This window comes from Chiloscyllium punctatum, chromosome 34 (genome assembly GCF_047496795.1).
Source record: "Chiloscyllium punctatum isolate Juve2018m chromosome 34, sChiPun1.3, whole genome shotgun sequence".
Classification (NCBI taxonomy): Eukaryota; Metazoa; Chordata; class Chondrichthyes; order Orectolobiformes; family Hemiscylliidae; genus Chiloscyllium; species Chiloscyllium punctatum.
Genome location: NC_092772.1, coordinates 56360266 through 56383308, shown reverse-complemented (window position 1 = coordinate 56383308; position 23043 = coordinate 56360266). Strand labels below are relative to the sequence as shown.

The 23043-nt window shown below is 54.1% G+C and overlaps 1 protein-coding gene across 1 annotated transcript in view; it reads left to right on the top strand.

Moving 5' to 3' along the window:
- Window positions 1-21503, top strand: part of kcnn4 (potassium intermediate/small conductance calcium-activated channel, subfamily N, member 4) — a 30808-nt gene extending 9305 nt beyond the window's left edge. The window contains exons 2-8 of the mRNA XM_072553595.1: window positions 3547-3636; window positions 5255-5652; window positions 10891-11029; window positions 12287-12397; window positions 13853-13971; window positions 16384-16453; window positions 17451-21503. Of these exons, the coding sequence (XP_072409696.1) occupies window positions 3547-3636; window positions 5255-5652; window positions 10891-11029; window positions 12287-12397; window positions 13853-13971; window positions 16384-16453; window positions 17451-17615 (1092 nt within the window). The 3' untranslated portion in view covers window positions 17616-21503. The remainder of the gene's footprint in view (window positions 1-3546; window positions 3637-5254; window positions 5653-10890; window positions 11030-12286; window positions 12398-13852; window positions 13972-16383; window positions 16454-17450) is intronic.
- The last annotated feature ends 1540 nt before the right edge of the window (window positions 21504-23043 follow it).

Sequence of the window (23043 nt, the reverse complement as noted above, 5' to 3'; positions counted from 1 at the left end):
ACACAAAGGTTGGAGGTGTCGTTGATAGAGGGCTACTGCAGGCTGCAGTGTGACATAGACAGGGTGCAGAGCTGGGCTGAGAAATGGCAGATGGAGTTCAACCTGGATTAAAGGGAAGTGATGCATTTTGGAAGATCAAACTCAAATGCTGAATATAGGATTAAAGACAGGATTCTTGGCAGTGTGGAGGAACAGAGGGATCTGGGTGTGCAAGTAAATAGATCCCTCAAAGTTGCCACCCAAGTGGATTGGGTTGTTACGAAAGCATATGGTGTTTTGACTTTCATTAACAGGGGGATCGAGTTTAAGAGCCTCAAGGTTTTGCTGCAGCTCTACAAGTCCCTGGTGAGACCGCACTTGGAATATTGTGCCCAGTTCTTCGCCCTACTATAGGAAAGATACAGAGGCTTTGGAGAGGGTGCAAAGAGGGTTTACCAGGATGCTGCCTGGACTGGAGGGCTTGCCTTATGAAGAGAGGTTGACCAAGCTCAGACTCTTCTCTCTGGAGAGAAGGAGGAAGAGAGACCTGATCGAGGTGTACAAAATAATGAGAGGAATAGGAAGAGTCAGTAGCCAGAGGCTTTTCCCCAGGGCAGGATGGACTGGGATGAGGGGTCATAGTTTGAGGATATTAGGAGGAAGGTATAAAGGAGACATCAGAGGAAGGTTCTTTATACAGAGAGTTGTGAATGTATGGAGTGCGTTGCCAGCGGTGGTGGTGGAAGCAGAGTCATTGGGGACATTTAAGCGACTGCTGGACATGAACACGGAGATCAGTGAGTTGAGGAACGCTTAGGTTAAGGTATTTTATTTTACATTAGGATTAAACCTTGGCACAACGTCGTGGGCTAAAGGGCCTGTTCTGTGCTGTACTTTTCTATGTTCTATGTCCTATGAGTCGATGAGGGAGACACTATCTCCAGGGGCTGGAGGGTCAGTCACAGGAGGACACAGATTGGAGAGACCTGAGAAAAGGCCCAGAGAGTGGGGGAATCGGGCAGAGGAGGGGAATTTGTCTTTCGACCCAGTGACTTGTTGTCGGATCTGGGAATACGCTACAAGAAAGGGACAGATTGAACAGGAACGTTCACCGCAATGGGGGGAGATGGGAGAAATACCGGAAGGGGGTGTTGATAGCACATGTTCATTGTCTTGCGGCTTTCATTGCACCAGTCCACTTCTGTCAGCTCATCATTCTGTTTTGCTGACCTCCTGACTCTCCCCAAAACCTGTTCCACCTTTGGCTAGGTACAAGTCAGGAGGGTGAGGGAATACTCCCCAGCTGCCCCCCCCCCCAGATGGTGGCAGATCCAACAAAACTCAAGAAGCTCGACAACACCCAGGATGAAACAGTTGATTGCCAACATAACGATGTTGGCTATTTTAGGCTGCATTGACATGGCGGCCATTTTGTGCTGACTTCAAGGAGCAGCCATTGTGGATTGAATTGAGAGGTCAGCCATTTTGGTCTGAGATGAGGGGAAACATCTACCTACATTGGGAATCTTTGGAACACTGTCCCCAGCGACCTGTGGATGTTCTGTTCTTGAGTAGATTCAAGGCCAAGACCAATTGATTTTCAGGGAGGCCAACAGAAGCTGAGGGAAAGGGAGAGTGTTAGTATCAACAGGGGTCATCTAGGGGACAGGGTGTTAATATTTACAGGGGAGAATCCCCGGGGAGTGTGTCAGTATATACAGGAGGGAGTCCCCGGGGAGTGTGTCAGTATATACAGGGGGGAATCCCCAGGGAGTGTGTCAGTATATACAGGGGGGAATCCCTGGGAAGTGTGTCAGTATTTACAGGGGGGAATCCCCGGGGAGTGTGTCAGTATTTACAGGGGGGAATCCCTGGGGAGTGTGTCAGTATTTACAGGGGGGAATCCCTGGGGAGTGTGTCAGTATATACAGGAGGGAGTCCCCGGGGAGTGTGTCAGTATTTACAGGGGGGAATCCCCAGGGAGTGTGTCAGTATATACAGGGGGGAATCCCTGGGAAGTGTGTCAGTATTTACAGGGGAGGATCCCCAGGGAGTGTGTCAGTATTTACAGGGGGGAGATCCTGGGGTGTGTGTCAGTATTTACAGGGGGGATTCCTGGGGAGTGTGTCAGTATTTACAATAGGAATTCCCCGGGGAGTGTGTCAGTATGTACAGGGGGGATTCCCGGGGAGTGTGTCAATATTTACAGGGGGGATTCCCTGGGGAGTGTGTCAGTATTTACAATAGGAATTCCCCGGGGAGTGTGTCAGTACTTACAGGGGGGATTCCCGGGGAGTGTGTCAATATTTACAGGGGGGAATCCCCGGGGAGTGTGTCAGTATTTACACGGGGGAGTCCCCGGGGAGTGTGTCAGTATTTCCAGGGAGGAATCCCCGGGGAGTGTGTCAGTATTTACAGGGGGGAATCCCCGGGGAGTGTGTCAGTATTTACAGGGGGGATTCCCCGGGGAGTGTGTCAGTATTTACAGGGGGGAATCCCTGGGGAGTGTGTCAGTATTTACAGGGGGGAATCCCCGGGGAGTGTGTCAGTGTTTACAGGGGAATCCCCGGGGAGTGTGTCAGTATTTACAGGGGGGATTCCCCGGGGAGTGTGTCAGTATTTACAGGGGGGAATCCCTGGGGAGTGTGTTAGTATTTACAGGGGGGAATCCCCGGGGAGTGTGTCAGTATTTACGGGGGGAATCCCCGGGGAGTTGTCAGTATTTACAGGGGGGATTCCCCGGGGAGTGTGTCAGTATTTACAGGGGGGGATCCTCGGGGAGTGTGTCAGTATTTACAGGGGGGAATCACCGGGGAGTGTGTCAGTATTTACAGGGGGGAATCCCCGGGGAGTGTGTCAGTATTTACAGGGGGGAATCCCCGGGGGAGTGTGTCAGTATTTACAGGGGGGAATCCCCGGGGAGTGTGTCAGTATTTACAGGGGGGAATCCCCGGGGAGTGTGTCAGTATTTACAGGGGGGGATCCCCGGGGAGTGTGTCAGTATTTACAGGGGGGAATCCCCGGGGAGTGTGTCAGTATTTACAGGGGGGGATCCTCGGGGAGTGTGTCAGTATTTACAGGGGGGAATCCCCGGGGAGTGTGTCAGTATTTACAGGGGGAATCCACGGGGAGTGTGTCAGTATTTACAGGGGGGAATCCCCGGGGAGTGTGTCAGTATTTACAGGGGGAATCCCCGGGGAGTGTGTCAGTATTTACAGGGGGTAATCCCTGGGGAGTGTGTCAGTATTTACAGGGGGGAATCCACGGGGAGTGTGTCAGTATTTACAGGGGGTAATCCCTGGGGAGTGTGTCAGTATTTACAGGGGGGAATCCCCGGGGAGTGTGTCAGTATTTACAGGGGGGATTCCTGGGGAGTGTGTGTAAAATGTTGTTTCAATGTCGCTCTGAGAGATCAGGTGTGTGTCCTCTGAACTGACTGTGTGACTGTTTTCTGAGACGCACTGTCCAGTCAATATCGGTTGTGGTTTTGTTTCTCCCATGAGCCAGTGAGGTTAACCAATCCCAGTTTGCTCTCTGAAAAGAATGTGTCTTTTTTTCTCCTTCTAGCTCACCATTGAGCTCCTCAGCGTCGCTGTGTCCATCTCCACCCTTCTGCTTCTCATCCTGATCGTAGCTTACCACATCCGGGATATCCAGGTAACTGCCATGCTTGTAACCAGTCTCATCCTTTCGGTTTTCCCCTTCCCCTGTGGTCCTGACACATCAGACCGTAAGACATACCAGCAGAATTAGGCCATTCGGCCCATCAAATCTGCTCTGCCATTTGATCATGGCTGATAGGTTTCTCAACCCCATTGTCCTGCCTTCACCCCATGACCCTTGACCCCCTTACTAACCGAGAACCGAATTCTGTCTTAAAGACTCTCAGTGACTTGGCCCCCACAGCTCTCTGCGGCGATGGGTTCCACAGACTCCCAACCCAAGAAATTCCTGCTCATCTCAGTTCTAAAGGGTCATCTCTTCACTTTGAGGCTGTGCTCCTGGTGGAAGCATTAATCTAGGCCCCTCAGTCTCCTGTACGTTTGAAGCAGATTCCACCTCTCCCCTCACCACCCCCCCCATTCCCCTAAACTCCATTGAGTACAGACCCAGAGTCCTCAACTGCTCCTTATGTGCCATAGGTGCCACTTCTAAAGGCTCCTCACACAGCACCTTCCAAACCCACGGCCAGTTCCATCTGGAAAGATAAGGGGCAGCAGGTACATGGGAACACCACCCCCCTGCATGATCCCCTCCGAGCCCCTCACCATCTCGACTTGGAAATATATCGGCTGTTCCTTCCTGGGTCAGAATCCTGGAATTCCCTCCCTCTGGGACATTGTGGGTCTACCCACAGCACATGGACTGCAACGGCTCAAGTAGGCAGCTCACCCCCAACTTCTCAAAGGGGGGGGGGCAGTCAGGGACATGGGATGATAAATACTGGGCCCAGCCAGTGGTCATTTTAACCTGATAATAACCAGATAATAAACTGAGGAGTTGAAGAGGATAGGAAGGATGCAGATAAAGCTCTCTCTCTCTCTCTGTGTCTCACTTGGCTCTGCCTTAGGTATTATTGAATTGTGCCAATGGGAAAATATGCTCAAACACAATCGCTTGGCACCGTCCCTCGCTCAGCTTGGGCAATTTTCCACACAGTCATATCCTGTTCTTATTCCTATAAATCAGGATGCCCAGGGACTGTGTGTGTGTGAGAGAGTGTGAGAGAGTGTGTTGTATCTGTGTGAATGTGTGAGTGAGTGTGTGTGTGTGTCTGTGTGTGTGTGTGTGTGTGTCTGTGTGAATGAGTGTGTGTGTTTGTGTGAATGTGAATGTGTGATTGTGTGTTTGCGCTTGTGTCTGTGTGAGTGTGTGTTTGTGTGTGAGTGTGTGTCTGTATGAGTGTGCGTGTGTCTGTGTGAATGTGTTTGTGTGTGAGAGAGAGAGTACGTGTTGTGTCTGTGTGAGTGTGTGTGCGCTTGTGTCTGTGTGAGAGAGTGTGTGTGTGTGTGTGAGAGACCAGATTCCCCGGAATGGGGGGGAGCATGTTTGAGGGGCTGAATGGCCACCACTTGTCCCAGTTTCCCAAGAAATGGTGGGGAGCGGAGGGCTTGTAAGACTGGAGGGGCCGAATGGCCTCTGCCCAATTGTCGGAGTGTGGGGGGATTTGGGGGAGGTGGGGGGTGGGGGGGGGCGGTGGTGGTGGTGGTGGAGAGGGCTTCCTCCCCTCGCAGTGACTGAACCCACTCTGCATCTCGCTCCCCCCCCCCCCCAGCTCTTCACCATTGAAGAAGGGATTCAGGAATGGCGGGTGGTGTTGACCAGGCGCAGGAAGCTACGGCTGGCCCTGGAGCTGCTGGTGTGCGCCCTGCACCCGTTCCCGCTGGCGTTCCGGAGCTCTGGGAGCAGGGGGGAGGAGCCGCTGCTCTCTGGCACCGTCATCGTCCTCTCCAACCTGATGTTCCTGCGGGTCTACCTGGTGCAGAGGGTCCTCTTCCTGCACAGCAGCGTTCTGGAACCTTCCTACCAGACCATTGGCTCGCTCAGCAAGATCAATCTCAAGTTCCACTTTGTGCTCAAGGTGCTCATGAACAACTGCCCCGGCAAAATCCTCCTCGTCTTTGTCCTCTTCGGCTGGTGTGGGGCATCGTGGGCCGTCAGTCTGTGTGAGAGGTAAGCCTGAGGTACGGACTCTGTCACGGAAAGGGAATCCTCACCCACAAACTGAGACACCTCTTCCAGGGCGAATAGGGTCAGAGCGCTGTACAGCACGGAAACAGACCCTTCAGCCCAACCCGTCCATGCTGACCCAGATATCCCAACCCAATCTAGTCCCACCTGCCAGCACCCGGCCCATATCCCTCCAAACCCTTCCTATTCATATACCCATCCAGATGCCTTTTACATGTTGTAATTGTACCAGCCTTCACCACCTTCACTGTAGACAGACAGGAGGCTGGGAGAACACAGCAAGGCAGGGAGCACCAGGAGGGACAGGCAGGAGGCTGGAAGAACACGGCAAGGCAGGGAGCACCAGGAGGGACAGGCAGGAGGCTGGGAGAACACAGCAAGGCAGGCAGCACCAGGAGGGACAGGCAGGAGGCTGGGAGAACACAGCAAGGCAGGCAGCACCAGGAGGGACAGGCAGGAGGCTGGGAGAACACAGCAAGGCAGGCAGCATCAGGAGGGACAGGCAGGAGGCTGGGAGAACACAGCAAGGCAGGCAGCACCAGGAGGGACAGGCAGGAGGCTGGGAGAACACAGCAAGGCAGGCAGCATCAGGAGGGACAGGCAGGAGGCTGGGAGAACACAGCAAGGCAGGCAGCATCCAGAGGGACAGGCAGGAGGCTGGGAGAACACACAAGGCAGGCAGCACCAGGAGGGACAGGCAGGAGGCTGGGAGAACACAGCAAGGTAGGCAGCACCAGGAGGGACAGGCAGGAGGCTGGGAGAACACAGCAAGGTAGGCAGCACCAGGAGGGACAGGCAGGAGGCTGGGAGAACACAGCAAGGCAGGCAGCATCAGGAGGGACAGGCAGGAGGGTGGGGGAACACAGCAAGGCAGGCAGCACCAGGAGGGACAGGCAGGAGGCTGGGGGAACACAGCAAGGCAGGCAGGATCAGGAGGGACAGGCAGGAGGCTGGGAGAACACAGCAGGACAGGCAGCATCAGGATGGACAGGCAGGAGGCTGGAGGGACACAGCAAGGCAGGCAGGATCAGGAGGTGGAGAAGTTGATTTTTCAGGTGTAACCCTTCTTCAGGACCACCACTTCCTCTGGCAGCTCATTCCATACACGTACCACCCTCTGTGTGAAAACATTGCCCCTTGGATCTATTTTATATCTTTCCCCTCTCACCCTAAACCTATGCCCTCTAGTTCTGGACTCCCCCACCCCAGGGAAAAGACCTTGTCTATTTACCCTATCCATATAAGCCTCTATAAGGTCACCCCTCAGCCTCCGACACTCCAGGGAAAACAGCCCCAGCCTGTTCAGCCTTTCCCTGTAGCTCAAACCCTCCAACCCTTGTAAATCTTTTCTGAACCGTTTCAAGTTTCACAACATCCTTCCAATAGGAAGGAGACCAGAATTGCATGCAATATTCCAACAGTGGCCTAACCAATATCCTGTACAGCCGCAACATAACCTCCCAACTCCTGTACTCAATACTCTGACCAATAAAGGAAAGCATACCAAACACCTTCTTCACTATCCTAACTACCTGCAACTCCACTTTCAAGGAGCTATGAACCTACACTCCAAGGTCTCTTTGTTCATTAACACTCCCAAGGACCTTACCATTAGTGTATAAGTCCTGCTGAGATTTGCTTTCCCAAAATGCAGCATCTCGCATTTATCTGAATTAAACTCCATCTGCCACTTCTCAGCCCATTGGCCCACCTGGTCCAGATCCTGTTGTAATCTGAGGTAACCCTCTTCACTGTCCACGACACCTCCAATTTTGGTGTCACCTGCAAACTTACTAACTGTACCTGGGGGCATCTAATCACGTTCTCCCCGGGGGAGCAGACAGGGTCTTGATGGAGAGAAACTATATCCTGTGCTCGGGGAATCTGGGACTGAGACTAACCATTCAGGACTGTCGGATTTTCCGTCAGCAACGGGATTGAGGGGTACAGGGTAAAGGCAGCTCCTTGGGTTCTGGTCATAGCTCAGGGATGATCACATCGGCCAGAGAACAGCCTGAAGGAAGGGGCTGAATGGCCTCTAGCCCTTGATGAGCTGACTCCCCATCCTCCTCTGCAGCACACTGTCTCTGAGTCTCCCAGCCACTCTGGGCTGCTCTCTGCCTGAAGGGAGCGGTTATCCTGCCTTCCCGATAATCACAGACATGTTCAGACCGTTTCCAGGCTGTGGGTCATTAACCTTCCTCATTTCCCCGTCTATACGGGGGCGGGGGGGTGTGGGGAACGACTTCGGGTTATCGTGCCCATGTGGTCACACACGTGCTAGGGTGCTCATCGACCATGAGGTGCATCACAACTAAGCTTAGTAATGAAGGATCTGTAAACACACACACACACACACACACAGAGACTCACACGCACACATACAGACACACACACACAGACTCACACGCACACAAACACAGACAGACACACACAAAGATACACACAGTTAGACAGACACACACACACACACACACTCACGGACACATACACACACTCTCTCTCTCTCTCCCTCACAGACACAGACACACATGGACACGTGCACAGACACACACACATAGACACAGACACACACACACAAACAAACTGATACACTCACACAGACAAACACACACAGACATACACACACAAACACAGACACACATACACACACACTCTCAGACTCTCTCACGTAGACACACACACAGACACACACTCACAGACTCTCTCACATACACAGACACACACACGCACAGACACACATACACACACTCACTCACAGACTCTCACACACACACACATACAGACACAGACACACACACAAACGCACAGACACACACACACTCTCATACACAGATATGTACACATTTACAGACACACAATATTCAGCTGCTTCCTCAATGACCCTCCCTCCATCCAAAGGATTTTCACTGATAACTGCACAGTGTTCAGCACCATTCGCGATTCCTCAGATGCTGAAGCAGTCTATGGGCTGACAAGTGGCAAGAAACATTTGCCATAACAAATACCAGGTAATGAGCATCTCCAAGAAGGAAGAATTGAACCATTGCCCCCTGACATTCAATGTCATTATCACCCTCCATTATCACCATCCTGGGGGTTACCATGGACCAGAAACCCAACTGGACCAGCCACATAAACACAGCGGCTCCAACAGCAGGTCAGAAGCTGGGAATCCTGCAGTGAGTAACTCCCCTCCTGACTCCCCCCAAAGCCTGTCCCAGCATCGACAAGGCCCAAGGCAGGAGGGTGAGGGAATACTCCCCACTTGCCCCTGGATGGGGGCAGCTCCAACAACACTCAAGAAGCTCAACACCATCCAGGGACAGAGCAGCCCCCCGCTGGATTGGACCCACACCCACAAACATCCCCTCCCTCCCCCACCGACCCTCAGTAACAGCAGTGTGTACCATCCCCTCCCTCCCCCCTCACCGATGCTCAGTAACAGCAGTGTGTACCATCCCCTCCCTCCCCCACTGACCCTCAGTAACAGCAGTGTGTACCATCCCCTCCCCCCCCCACCGACCCTCAGTAACAGCAGTGTGTACCATCCCCTCCCTCCCCCCACCGACGCTCAGTAACAGCAGTGTGTACCATCCCCTCCCTCCCCCACCGACCCTCAGTAACAGCAGTGTGTACCATCCCCTCCCCCCCCCCACCGACGCTCAGTAACAGCAGTGTGTACCATCCCCTCCATCCCCCCATCGACGCTCAGTAACAGCAGTGTGTACCATCCCCTCCCTCCCTCCCCCACCGACGCTCAGTAACAGCAGTGTGTACCATCCCCTCCCTCCCCCCACCGACCCTCAGTAACAGCAGTGTGTACCATCCCCTCCCTCCCTCTCCCACCGACGCTCAGTAACAGCAGTGTGTACCATCCCCTCCCTCCCCCCACCGACCCTCAGTAACAGCAGTGTGTACCATCCCCTCCCTCCCTCCCCCACCGACGCTCAGTAACAGCAGTGTGTACCATCCCCTCCCTCCCCCACCGACCCTCAGTAACAGCAGTGTGTACCATCCCCTCCCTCCCCCCACCGACCCTCAGTAACAGCAGTGTGTACCATCCCCTCCCTCCCTCCCCCACCGACGCTCAGTAACAGCAGTGTGTACCATCCCCTCCCTCCCCCACCGACGCTCAGTAACAGCAGTGTGTACCATCCCCTCCCTCCCCCCACCGACCCTCAGTAACAGCAGTGTGTACCATCCCCTCCCTCCCTCTCCCACCGACGCTCAGTAACAGCAGTGTGTACCATCCCCTCCCTCCCCCACCGACCCTCAGTAACAGCAGTGTGTACCATCCCCTCCCTCTCCCACCGACCCTCAGTAACAGCAGTGTGTACCATCCCCTCCCTCCCCCCACCGACCCTCAGTAACAGCAGTGTGTACCATCCCCTCCCTCCCCCCACCGACCCTCAGTAACAGCAGTGTGTACCATCCCCTCCCTCCCCCACCGACCCTCAGTAACAGCAGTGTGTACCATCCCCTCCCTCCTCCCACCGACCCTCAGTAACTGCAGTGTGTACCATCCCCTCCCTCCCCCCACCGACCCTCAGTAACAGCAGTGTGTACCATCCCCTCCCTCCCCCCCACCGACCCTCAGTAACTGCAGTGTGTACCATCTACAAGACCCACTGCAGAAACTCACCAAAGACCCTCAGGCATCACCTTCCAAACCCACGGCCACTTCCATCTAGAAGGACAAGGGGCAGCAGATACATGGGGACACCACCCCCCTGCAAGTTCCCCTCTGAGCCCCTCACCATCCCGACTTGGAAATATATCAGCCGTTCCTTCCCGGGTCAGAATCCTGGAATTCCCTCCCTCAGGGACATTGTGGGGCTACCCACAGCACATGGACTGCAGCGGCTCAAAAAGGCAGCTCACCCCCACCTTCTCAAGGGGGGCAACTAGGGACGGGGACAATAAATACTGGGCCCAGCCAGTGGCAATTTAAACTTGATAATAACCAGATGATAAACTGAGCAGTTGAAGAGGATAAGAAGGATGCAGTTAAAGCACGCTCTCTCTCTCTCTCAACCTTCTGAAGGGGGCAACTCGGGACAGGGGGCAATAAATACTTGTGGCAAATGAATAAAAGGAAAAGGGAGAAGTGTGACTCAGTAAAATAAGTTTGCGTCGTGGTCACTGGCTTGGGGAATGAATGTCACGATGGCGCTGGGATTTTGCGAGTTGACTGACCCTTCCCCCTTCTCATTGAAGGCACTCTCAGAATAACAGTACAAACAATATAATCACCTCCATGTGGCTTATCCCCATCACCTTCCTGACCATCGGCTATGGTGACATGGTTCCTGTTACAGTGTGCGGGAAGGTCATCTGCCTCATCACTGGGGTTACGGTAAGTGCACCGTCTCGCGGCCGCCCTTGTTCGAACGGTTGGCCCAATGCTGTGGTTTGCACTGAGGCGAGCACCAGCTCTGAGAAAGCACTTTGCAAAGATCGATTCCCCCTTGCGATATCGTCAGGAACAGCAGCGGGTCATTCCACTTCCTGGACCTGCTGAACATTCCCAGGATGGACGGGTGGCTGGCTCGGCCAGCCGGGAACAACGTGGGTCCAACCCGACCTGATATCCCAACCCAGTCTAGTCCCAACTGCCAGCACCCGGCCCATATCCCTCCAAACCCTTCCTATTCATATACCCATCCAAATGGCTCTTAAATGTTGTAATTGTACCAGCCTCCACCACATCCTCTGGCAGCTCATTCCATACACGTACCACCCTCTGCGTGAAAAAGTTGTCCCTTAGGTCTCTTTTATATCTTTCCCCTCTCACCCTAAACCTATGCCCTCTAGTTATGAACTCCCTGACCCCAGGAAAAAGACTCTGTCTATTTATCCCATCCATGCCCCTCATGATTTTATAAACCTCTATAAGGTCACCCCTCAGCCTCCGACGCTCCAGGGAAAACAGCCCCAGCCTGTTCAGCCTCTCCCTATAGCTCAGATCCTCCAAACCTGGCAACAAACTTGTAAATCTTTTCTGAACCCTTTCAAGTTTCACAACATCTTTCCGATAGGAGGGCGATCAGAATTGTACGCAATATGAATTTATAAATTTCTTGCTACTTGCTCTCTCAAGAGCTGAATTCGAGTATTTGGGGTGGCATGATGGTTCAGTGGTGAGCACTCCTACCTCACAGCGCTAGGGACCTGGGTTCGATTCCAGCCTCGGGTGACTGTATGGAGTTTGCATGTTCTCCCCGTGTCTGTGTGGGTTTCCTCCCACAACCCAAAGAGGTGTGGGTCAGGTGATTTGGCCATGTTAAGTTGCCCATGGTGTTAGGTGCATTAGTCAGAGGGAACTGTGTCTGGGTGGGTAACCCTTCAGAGGGTTGGTGTGGACTTGTTGGGCCGAAGGGCCTGTTTCCGCACTGTAGGGATTGAAATTTATTTTCCCAGCACCATGTTAATTGAACAGTTCCCAGTTTTCTGACTCACTCCAAACCCACGGAATGTTGTTGAAGGGATTTGGAATGACCCTGGGTTCTGTACGTGTGTGTTTTTGGGGGGTCCTTTTGGATTGAAGCCTCTGCCCTGGGAGAGACTGGGGGTGGGGGGGGTAAAGGTATTTAGCTGTGTCCCCCCCCAACAGGGAGTCAGCTGTACCGCCCTGTTCATCGCTGTGATCGCCAAGAAACTGGAGTTTGACAAGGATGAGAAACACGTCCATCACTTCATGCTGGATATCCAAATCACAAAGGAGGTAAGGAATCAGCAAGATGGCGGACTTGGTGGGAACAGGCTGATCTTCAATGGAAATGCAGGAGGTCAAGGGGAAGGGTCTTCAATGGGAGGGTGAGGGGGACAGAGGGAGGGTCTTCAATGGGAGGGTGAGGGGGACAGAGGGAGGGTCCTCAATGGGAGGGTGAGGGGGACAGAGGGAGGGTCCACAATGGGAGGGTGAGGGGGACAGAGGGAAGGTCCTCAATGGGAGGGTGAGGGGGACAGAGGGAGGGTCCTCAATGGGAGGGTGAGGGGGACAGAGGGAAGGTCCTCAATGGGAAGGTGAGGGGGACAGAGGGAGGGTCCTCAATGGGAGGGTGAGGGGGACAGAGGGAGGGTCCTCAATGGGAGGGTGAGGGGGACAGAGGGAGGGTCCTCAATGGGAGGGTGAGGGGGATAGAGGGAGGGTCCTCAATGGGAGGGTGAGGGGGACAGAGGGAGGGTCCTCAATGGGAGGGTGAGGGGGATAGAGGGAGGGTCCTCAATGGGAGGGTGAGGGGGACAGAGGGAGGGTCCTCAATGGGAGGGTGAGGGGGACAGAGGGAGGGTCCTCAATGGGAGGGTGAGGGGGACAGAGGGAGGGTCCTCAATGGGAGGGTGAGGGGGACAGAGGGAAGGTCCTCAATGGGAGGGTGAGGGGGATAGAGGGAGGGTCCTCAATGGGAGGGTGAGGGGGACAGAGAGAGGGTCCTCAATGGGAGGGTGAGGGGGACAGAGGGAGGGTCCTCAATGGGAAGGTGAGGGGGACAGAGGGAGGGTCCTCAATGGGAGGGTGAGGGGGATAGAGGGAGGATCCTCAATGGGAGGGTGAGGGGGATAGAGGGAGGGTCCTCAATAGGAGGGTGAGGGGGACAGAGAGAGGGTCCTCAATGGGAGGGTGAGGGGGATAGAGGGAGGGTCCTCAATGGGAGGGTGAGGGGGATAGAGGGAGGGTCCTCAATGGGAGGGTGAGGGGGATAGAGGGAGGATCCTCAATGGGAGGGTGAGGGGGATAGAGGGAGGGTCCTCAATGGGAGGGTGAGGGGGATAGAGGGAGGATCCTCAATGGGAAGGTGAGGGGGATAGAGGGAGGGTCCTGAATGGGAGGGTGAGGGGGATAGAGGGAGGGTCCTCAATGGGAGGGTGAGGGGGACAGAGGGAGGGTCCTCAATGGGAGGGTGAGGGGGATAGAGGGAGGGTCCTCAATGGGAAGGTGAGGGGGATAGAGGGAGGGTCCTGAATGGGAGGGTGAGGGGGACAGAGAGAGGGTCCTCAATGGGAGGGTGAGGGGGATAGAGGGAGGGTCCTCAATGGGAGGGGGGAGAGGGATTGATTGTGGTGGGACTGCCCATGAAATGGGTCCTGCTGACTTCCCTCCCCCTCCCAGCTCCCTGTGCTAATATTTCACTCCCAGACACTCTCTGCATTCACCAACGTACCCCTCATGTGGTGACAGGTCCAGAAAATCGCTGCTGACCTGATTGGAGTGAGCTGGTTGCTATACAAACGCAGGAAGTGTGGAAACGCCCGACAGATCAGGAGATGTCACCGTGACGTCCTGGCTACTGTGTGTCGGTGGGTGGCAACGTCTGTCCTGTTAGTCCGGAACCATCCCCAACCACCCCACCCAAACCATCCCACAGGGTGGGAACAGTATCACCCTCCGACAGTGCTCACTCCCTCAGCACTGACCCTCCAACAGTGCGGCATTCCCTCAGCACTGACCCTCTGACAGTGCGGCGCTCCCTCAGCACTGACCCTCCGACAGTGTCCACTCCCTCAGCACTGACCCTCTGACAGTGCCCACTCCCTCAGCACTGACCCTCCGACAGTGCGGCGCTTCCTCAGCACTGACCCTCCGACAGTGCGGCGCTCCCTCAGCACTGACCCTCCGACAGTGCGGCACTCCCTCAGCACTGACCCTCCCACAGTGCGGCGCTCCCTCAGCACTGACCCTCCGACAGTGCGGCACTCCCTCAGCACTGACCCTCTGACAGTGTCCACTCCCTCAGCACTGACCCTCCGACAGTTCGGCACTCCCTCAGCACTGACCCTCTGACAGTGCGGCACTCCCTCAGCACTGACCCTCCGACAGTGCGGCACTCCCTCAGCACTGACCCTCCGACAGTGCGGCACTCCCTCTGCACTGACCCTCCGACAGTGCGGCACTCCCTCAGCACTGACCCTCCGACAGTGCGGCACTCCCTCAGCACTGACCCTCCGACAGTGCGGCGCTCCCTCAGCACTGACCCTCCGACAGTGCGGCGCTCCCTCAGCACTGACCCTCCGACAGTGCGGCGCTTCCTCAGCACTGACCCTCCGACAGTGCGGCGCTCCCTCAGCACTGACCCTCCGACAGTGCGGCACTCCCTCAGCACTGACCCTCCCACAGTGCGGCGCTCCCTCAGCACTGACCCTCCGACAGTGCAGCACTCCCTCAGCACTGACCCTCTGACAGTGCCCACTCCCTCAGCACTCACCCTCCGACAGTGCAGCACTCCCTCAGCACTGACCCTCCGACAGTGCGGCACTCCCTCAGCACTGACCCTCTGACAGTGTCCACTCCCTCAGCACTGACACTCCGACAGTGCGGCGCTTCCTCAGCACTGACCCTCCGACAGTGCGGCGCTCCCTCAGCACTGACCCTCCGACAGTGCGGCGCTCCCTCAGCACTGACCCTCCGACAGTGCGGCCTCCCTCAGCACTGACCCTCCGACAGTGCGGCACTCCCTCTGCACTGACCCTCCGACAGTGCGGCACTCCCTCAGCACTGACCCTCCGACAGTGCGGCCTCCCTCAGCACTGACCCTCCGACAGTGCGGCACTCCCTCTGCACTGACCCTCCGACAGTGCGGCACTCCCTCAGCACTGACCCTCCGACAGTGCGGCACTCCCTCAGCACTGACCCTCCGACAGTGCGGCGCAACCTCAGCACTGACCCTCCGACAGTGCGGCGCAACCTCAGCACTGACCCTCCGACAGTGCGGCGCAACCTCAGCACTGACCCTCCGACAGTGCGGCGCTCCCTCAGCACTGACCCTCCGACAGTGCGGCGCTCCCTCAGCACTGACCCTCCGACAGTGCGGCGCTCCCTCAGCACTGACCCTCCGACAGTGCGGCGCTCCCTCAGCACTGACCCTCCGACAGTGCGGCGCTCCCTCAGCACTGACCCTCCGACAGTGCGGCGCTCCCTCAGCACTGACCCTCCGACAGTGCGGCGCTCCCTCAGCACTGACCCTCTGACAGTGCCCACTCCCTCAGCACTGACCCTCTGACAGTGCGGGATTTATCCAGCAATGTTGGAATTCTGTTAGATTTTCTGGCTGAGTCCACCCTGGTATTTAGCGCCATGGGATATCGGTGCTGAAGTAGCCCATTCGGCCCACTGAATCCACTTCCTCGTTCAATGAGGTCATGGCCAACCTGATACTCCTCAATCCACTTTCCTATCATTTCCTCATAACCTCCACTCCCCTTACTGAGGAAAAATCTCCCGGTCTCATCCTTGAATATACTCTACATCCTGCTGTGGTAAAGATTCCTTGGAATCATTACCTCATCTGGATTTCCGCCTTGCCTCTGTCTTTAATTTGCAATGCCTAATTTTGAGATCCTACCCTCTCATCCTCAACTCTCCCGCACCAGGATTCCACCTCTCCGTGTCTCCCCTCGGAATCTTGGATGTTTCAATGAGGTCTCTCAATCTTTTCAACTCTAACAAGGCCGGGCCCAACCTCCTCAATCTCTCCTCATGACAAAGTCCCCTCCTTCCCCCGCATCCACCCAGTGAACCCTCTCTGGACTGCCCCCAATCCCAGAATCCCTTTCCTCAGGTGAATGGCCCAAAACTGTTCACTGTATTCTAGCTGTGATCTGACTCCTGCCTTCTGTTGTTTGAGCAGACCACTTTCCTCGGGTTGAGGGGCTAACCCACTGACCTGGATCTTTGACGTAACCCGGTTGATTTATTTTCCCTCACCTTGTCAGATTCCGCAAAATGAAGCTGAAGCAGAGGAAGCTCCGCGAGCAGGTCAGCGCGATGATGGACATCTCCAAGGTAACAGGCACGACAGTGAGCTTCCAGGTCAAAGGTCAATGTACCCATCACTCCCCCCCCCCTTACATGGAACTGTGCAGAATGGAGTGAATGGGAAGGGGGTTTGATCCATTGGGATTCTGTAGAATGGGAGTGAATAGGAAAGGATTTGGCTCCTCTGAATTTGTGTCCAATGGGAGTGAATGAAAAGGGAGTATGATTCATTGGGATTGCATACAATGGGAGTAAATGGGAAGGGGTTTGGTCCATTGGGATTTGTACAATGGGAGAGAATGGGGAAGGGGTTTAGGTCCACTGGGATTGTGTAGAGTGGTTGTGAATGGAAAGACATTTAGATCCATTAGGATTGTGTTGAGTGGCTGTGAACAGGAAAACGTTTCGCTCCATTGGGATTGTGTAGAGTGGGAGAGAATAGGCAAAGGATTTTGGGGTCCAATTGGGATTGTGTAGACTGGGAGTGAATGGGAAGTTGTTTGGGTCCAATGGGATTGTGTACAATCGGAGTGAATGGGAAGGGGTTTGAGTCCATTAGGATTGTGTAGACTGGGATTGAATGGGAATGGGTTTAGGTCCTTTGGGATTGTGTAGAGTGGGAATGAATAGGGAAGTGTTTTGGGTCTTTTGGGATTGTGTAGAGTGGGAGTGAATGGGGAAGTGTTTTGGGTCCATTGGGATTGTGTAGAGCGGGAGTGAATGGGGAAGGGTTTAGGTTCATTGGAATTGTGTAGAGCGGGAGTGAATGGGGAAGTGTTTTGGGTCCATTGGGATTGTGTAGAACGGGAGTGAATGGAAAGACATTTAGGTCCATTGGAATTGTGTAGAGTGGGAGTGAAGGGGGAAGCTGTTCAAGGTATTCCCTGACATGACGATCCTCAGAGATGCTGGGCAGGGGGGTGGGGGGGAGCGGTGGGGATTGGCGAGGAACAACGTGTCATGAATAGGGGGGTGAAGAGCGATGTCACTACGGAAGGTTAACATGTAACTCCTGACCTTGAAGATGCAGCTGCTCCTGCAAGACATGAACGTCAGGATGATGGAGTCCTACGCCGAGATGGAGAACAACCTGGCAGCCTTGGTAACCAAGGTCGATAGACTCTCCGCGGCCTTTGAGGAGCTGCCCAGGCTGATCTGTGACACTTTCAACAGGCAAAAGACCGGGTGAGGGCGACCCCTTTGGCAATGACCTGTCATAAACACTGGCTGGTACCTGGGCACCCAATCAGGAGAGGGTAGGGGGGCCTAGATGGTTTAGAGTCGCTGGCAAACTCCAGGTTTCCTGTCACCCATTCATTCTGAGGCTAATACGAACCTTCCGGAACATTCCTAAAGGGGCTCTTGGCCACCCTGAGGAGAAACGTTTATATCAGAGACCACTCACCGACAGCTCAAAATGGTCGCTGTAGCAGCTGTGAAAATTCCTCTGAATTTCTGACCAAACCAAGGAACCCGGCCGGGAACACTAAGGCTCAACCTTGTCATTTGGAGGGATGTTCCTTTCGTTCATTCAGTTCTGCTTCCTGGATTTTACTGGCATCCCATCCCCACCCTTTTCCTTCCCCCTCTCTCAAAAGCTTTGGTTCCTCGGTGGGGGAGGGGGCTGGTGGTGGTGGGAACGGAGGATTGCATTCCTCTAGCGCCCTACCCCACCCCAAGCACATGCCAGAAACACCTCCCTGTCCAACTTCCAATCGTGGCGTCACGATTGGAAACAGTTTGTGCAACGCAAACTCCCGCATGTCAGCACCGTGACAATGACCCACGTTCGCCTGTCATGAGGGTTGGCGAATACTGGCCTCAAGCCATCAGGGACAACTTCCCCATCTCACTGCTCTTCATCCAAATAATTGAGTTTTATTCATTTGTGGGGGGCATTGCTGCCTGGGCCCACCATTTATTACCCCCCGTCCCAAGTCTCCCCCTTGAGAAGGTGGGGGGTGAGCTGCCATCTTGAACCACTGCAGGCCACATGCAATTGGTAGACCCACAATGCCTTTAGGGAGGGAATGCTGGGACTTTGACACTGAAGGAATGGTAATACATTTCCAAGTCAGGATGGTGATTGGCTGAGAGGGTGACTTGAATCCACAATCCATTGGATTTGAGTATCATCGTGCGCCACATGGCCATTACTGGTCTCTGGCGGTGAAGAGGCTGTTCAACCTTGGGGTGCATCATCCCATTTGGCATGGGACCAGGATGAACCGACGGATAAAGATCGATTCGTACTGTTAGCTGCTGACCCTGACCTCTGCTCCTATCTCTGACCCTATCCCTGCTCCCTGGCAAAACTATGTCCAAACCCACTGTGGTACAACACTGGGGTATAGACGTAATGCACTGTTTTGGCTGGTGTACATAGGAAGGCAGTTCAGCACAGACACAGGCCATTCAGCCCATCGCTCAGTGCTGGTGTTTCTGCTCCACCTTTCTCTTCACCTGCCCCCATCGCCATCTCCCTTCCTCCTCTTTGCCCTTGTGGTGTTTTTATCCATCGTTTCCACTTCACTTCCCAACATATCGACACAATTCACCTTGAGCAAGTCCCTCATTTCTCCTCTCCCCACTCCCTGTGGGAATGAGACCCACATTCCATTCCCCACCCCAAATCTGTGTGGGAGTGAGTCCCACATTCCCTCACCCCCCTACCCCCACACTCCCTGTGGGAGTGAGTCTTGCATTCACCATCATTGATTGGGTGAAGACATTTATCTTGAAAGCCCCATTGGATGTGTTCGGGTCTGTCTTTTGTCGCTGCAGATGCCAAGCCCCTCACCCCCCCCCCCCAAATTCTGGCCTCCCACCCCTCACAACGGGAAACATCCTCTCTATGACTGACCTATTGAACCCCTCACACCCCCCCTCCCCCCCACCCCCAGATTTATAAAGGCCTGAGACGGCTCTCCCCTCAGCCTCCTCTCTCTGAGAAAAGGGAGGGAGAATGTCTGCCCATTCCCTCTTTCCTGTGAATCGTGACCTCTGACCTCTGTTGTCCTTGACTACACCTTCCCATCGGCCTCTCTATCCTCTCTTTAACGCCACGTGTCACCAGAAAGAGTGAAAGAATGTTGTCTCTGTGCTTGCCCTGATGGACTTTGATTGGCCATTTCTAAGAGTCACCCACATAAGCTGTGGGTTTTTGGAGTCACGTGTAAATCAGACCGGGTAAGGATGGCAGATTTCTCCGAAAGGACATTAGTGAACCAGAGTGCTCTTTCAGACAATCGAAAATAATAACACAGTCACCATCACAGAGACAAAATTTATATCCCATTGGTTCACACACTCATTAACTTTACTGGCCTCTCATTGACTTTACTGGCCACCATCTGCAGTGCTCTCCCTTGTGTTTATCATTGCATGTCTTGGCATACTCAAGACTTCACTCTTATGTTACAATCTGGAGAGGATCCAATTCAGTCACGGCCCAGGATTTGTGATGACTTTATAGATTTTGGAAGCCTTCCCAACCCCACAACCAATCAGAATCACGGAATTGTTACTGGGCCAATGGTTCTCCGAATGGTCTTCTCACCCCTGACCTTCTCCCTGTAACCGCCACACTTTCCAGGTACCCCTGCTAATTCCCTACGGAAACCCCAGGACCCATCTGGCCAGGCCTAGGCCTGAGCCACTCACTGCCCCTCACTTCCCCCCCCACCGCCGACTCCGCCATTTCTTATGGGGGGGGGGGGGTTGTCACTTTCTTGACCAATCTCCATCTCCTCTCGTTCTTGAACTGTTTCTCCCTGCCCACGATGTCGAGACCCCTCATGAGTTTGAACGTCTGATCTGCTCTCCGCCTTCTCTTCCCCACATGGCCTCCCCGCGGGAGTAGGCCATTCTGCCCATAAGGACTCCTCCTTTCACGGCTGATCCACAAATCCACTTTCCTGCCTTTCTCCCATGGCCCTTACTGGTTACAAATCTGTCTGTCTCAGCCTTAAATATACCGTACTTAATGAGCCAGACCTCCGTGGTCTTCTGTGGTTAGAAACTTCCACAGTGATGCACGTTGGCAAGAAGAAATAGAGCAGCAGAGTATTATTTAAATGAAAAAGAGTTGACCCAGGGACTCAGTGGTTAGCACTGCTAGCTCACAGCGCCAGGGATCTGGGTTCGATTCCACCCTCGGGCGACTGTCTGTGTGGAGTTTGCACATTCTCCCCGTGTCTGTGTGGGTTTCCTCCAGGTGCTCTGGTTTCCTCCCACAGCCCAAAGGTGTGTAGGTTAGGGTGGATTGGCCATGGGAAATTGTCCCATAGTGCCCAGGGATGTGCAGGTTAGGGTGGATTGGCCATGCTAAATTGTCCCATAGTGCCCAGGGATGTGCAGGTTAGGCTGGATTGGCCATGTTAAATTGTCCCATAGTGTCCAGGGATGTGCAGGTTAGGGTGGATTGGCCATGCTAAATTACCCATAGTGCCCAGGGATGTACAGGTTAGGGTGGATTGGCCATGCTAAATTGTCCCATGGTGCCCAGGGATGTACAGGTTAGGGTGGATTGGCCATGCTAAATTGTCCCATGGTGCCCAGTGATGTAGAGGTTGGATTAGCTCTGGGAAGGGTCGGGGATGGGTCTGGGTGTGATATGTTTCAGAGGGGCGGTGTGGACTTGATGGGCCGAATGACCTGCTCCCATCCCTGGAGGGATTCTGTGAAAACTGGTCTTGGGAATGCCCCCTGATGGGGAGAATCGGATCTCTGACCCAGCGAGAAGTTGCTGTGGTCGCAATATGGGACAACCTGCCTGAAAGGGATTAGCTTCAAGAGAACTTTCACACTGAGGGGGTGAGTGAGGGGAAATACTGGAAGGCGATATATCCTCCAGGTGGAGGGGGTGAGGGGGTCTAATCAGAGAGATCTTACAGAGACAGACTGAATGCCACTCCCACTGTGCTGCAAGATGTTCCAACTCCATGATAGTTACCTCCCTTGAGTCGGTTGTTGTTAATGACGATGTCTTTGTTGTTATTATTATAAATGCTTTGGGCGCACGTTCCTGACGTGCAGTTCTTTCTGTCATGACGCCGCGATATTTTTAAATAAAAGAACACAGAAAAGAAACGTCCGAGTGGAAATACTCTGCTCCTTATCATCTCAGTGTGTGCCCTCATCAAACGTTTCTCCCCGGGGTCCAGCAACCAGTCAGGAGGAAGCCACTCAGATCCTGCTCTTGTATCCCTCTCCTCCTTCACCACCATTCAATAGCTCCTCCAGCCCGATTCCACGTTCCCGCATTGTGAATTACAAGGATTGACCGCTCTGTGGTCAGGTGCTGAATGGCTACGAGCCTGGGTTAAGAGCTACAATGAAGCATGCTGGGAATTTCGGTCAAGCCTAAACCTATGCCCTTCAGTTCTGGACTCCCCCACCCCAGGGAACAGACCTTGTCTATTTATCCTATCCATGCCCCTCATGATTTTATAAACCTCTATAAGGTCACCCCTCAGCCTTCGACGCTCCAGCCCCAGCCTATTCAGCCTTTCCCTGTAGCTCAAACCCTCCAAACCTGGGAATGTCCTTTTAAATCATTTCTGAACTCTTCTGATAGGAGGGAGACCAGAATTGCACAGTTTTCCAACAGTGGCCTAACCAATGTCCTGTACAGCCGCAACATGACCTCCCAACTCCTGTACTCAATACTCTGACCAATAAAGGAAAGCATACCAAACGCCTTCTTCACTATCCTATCTACCTGCGACTCCACTTTCAAGGAGCTATGAACCTGCACTCCAAGGTCTCTTTGTTCAGCAACACTCCCTAGGACCTTACCATTAAGTGTATAAGTCCTGCTAAGATTTGCTTTCCCAAAATGTAGCATCTCGCATTTATCTGAATTAAACTCCATCTGCCACTTCTCAGCCCATTGGCCCATCTGGTCCAGATCCTGTTGTAATCTGAGGTAACCCTCTTCGCTGTCCACTACACCTCCAACTCTAGTGTCACCTGCAAACTTACTAACTGTACCTGGGGGCATCTAATCAGGTTCTCCCCGGGGGAGCAGACTATACATATGATGGAGAGAAACTATATCCTGTGCTCGGGGAATCTGGGACTGAGACTAACCATTCAGGACTGTCGGATTTTCCATCAGCAACGGGATTGAGGGGTACAGGGTAAAGGCAGCTCCTTGGGTTCTGGTCATAGCTCAGGGATGATCACATCGGCCAGAGAACAGACTGAAGGAAGGGGCTGAATGGCCTCTAGCCCTTGATGAGCTGACTCCCCATCCTCCTCTGCAGCACACTGTCTCTGAGTCTCCCAGCCACTCTGGGCTGCTCTCTGCCTGAAGGGAGCGGTTATCCTGCCTTCCCGATAATCACAGACATGTTCAGACCGTTTCCAGGCTGTGGGTCATTAACCTTCCTCATTTCCCCGTCTATACGGGGGCGGGGGGTGTGGGGAACGACTTCGGGTTATCGTGCCCATGTGGTCACACACGTGCTAGGGTGCTCATCGACCATGAGGTGCATCACAACTAAGCTTAGTAATGAACGATCTGTAAACACACACACAGACACATACAGGCACAGACACACACACACACACAAAAACACAGACACATACAGGCACAGACACACACACACACA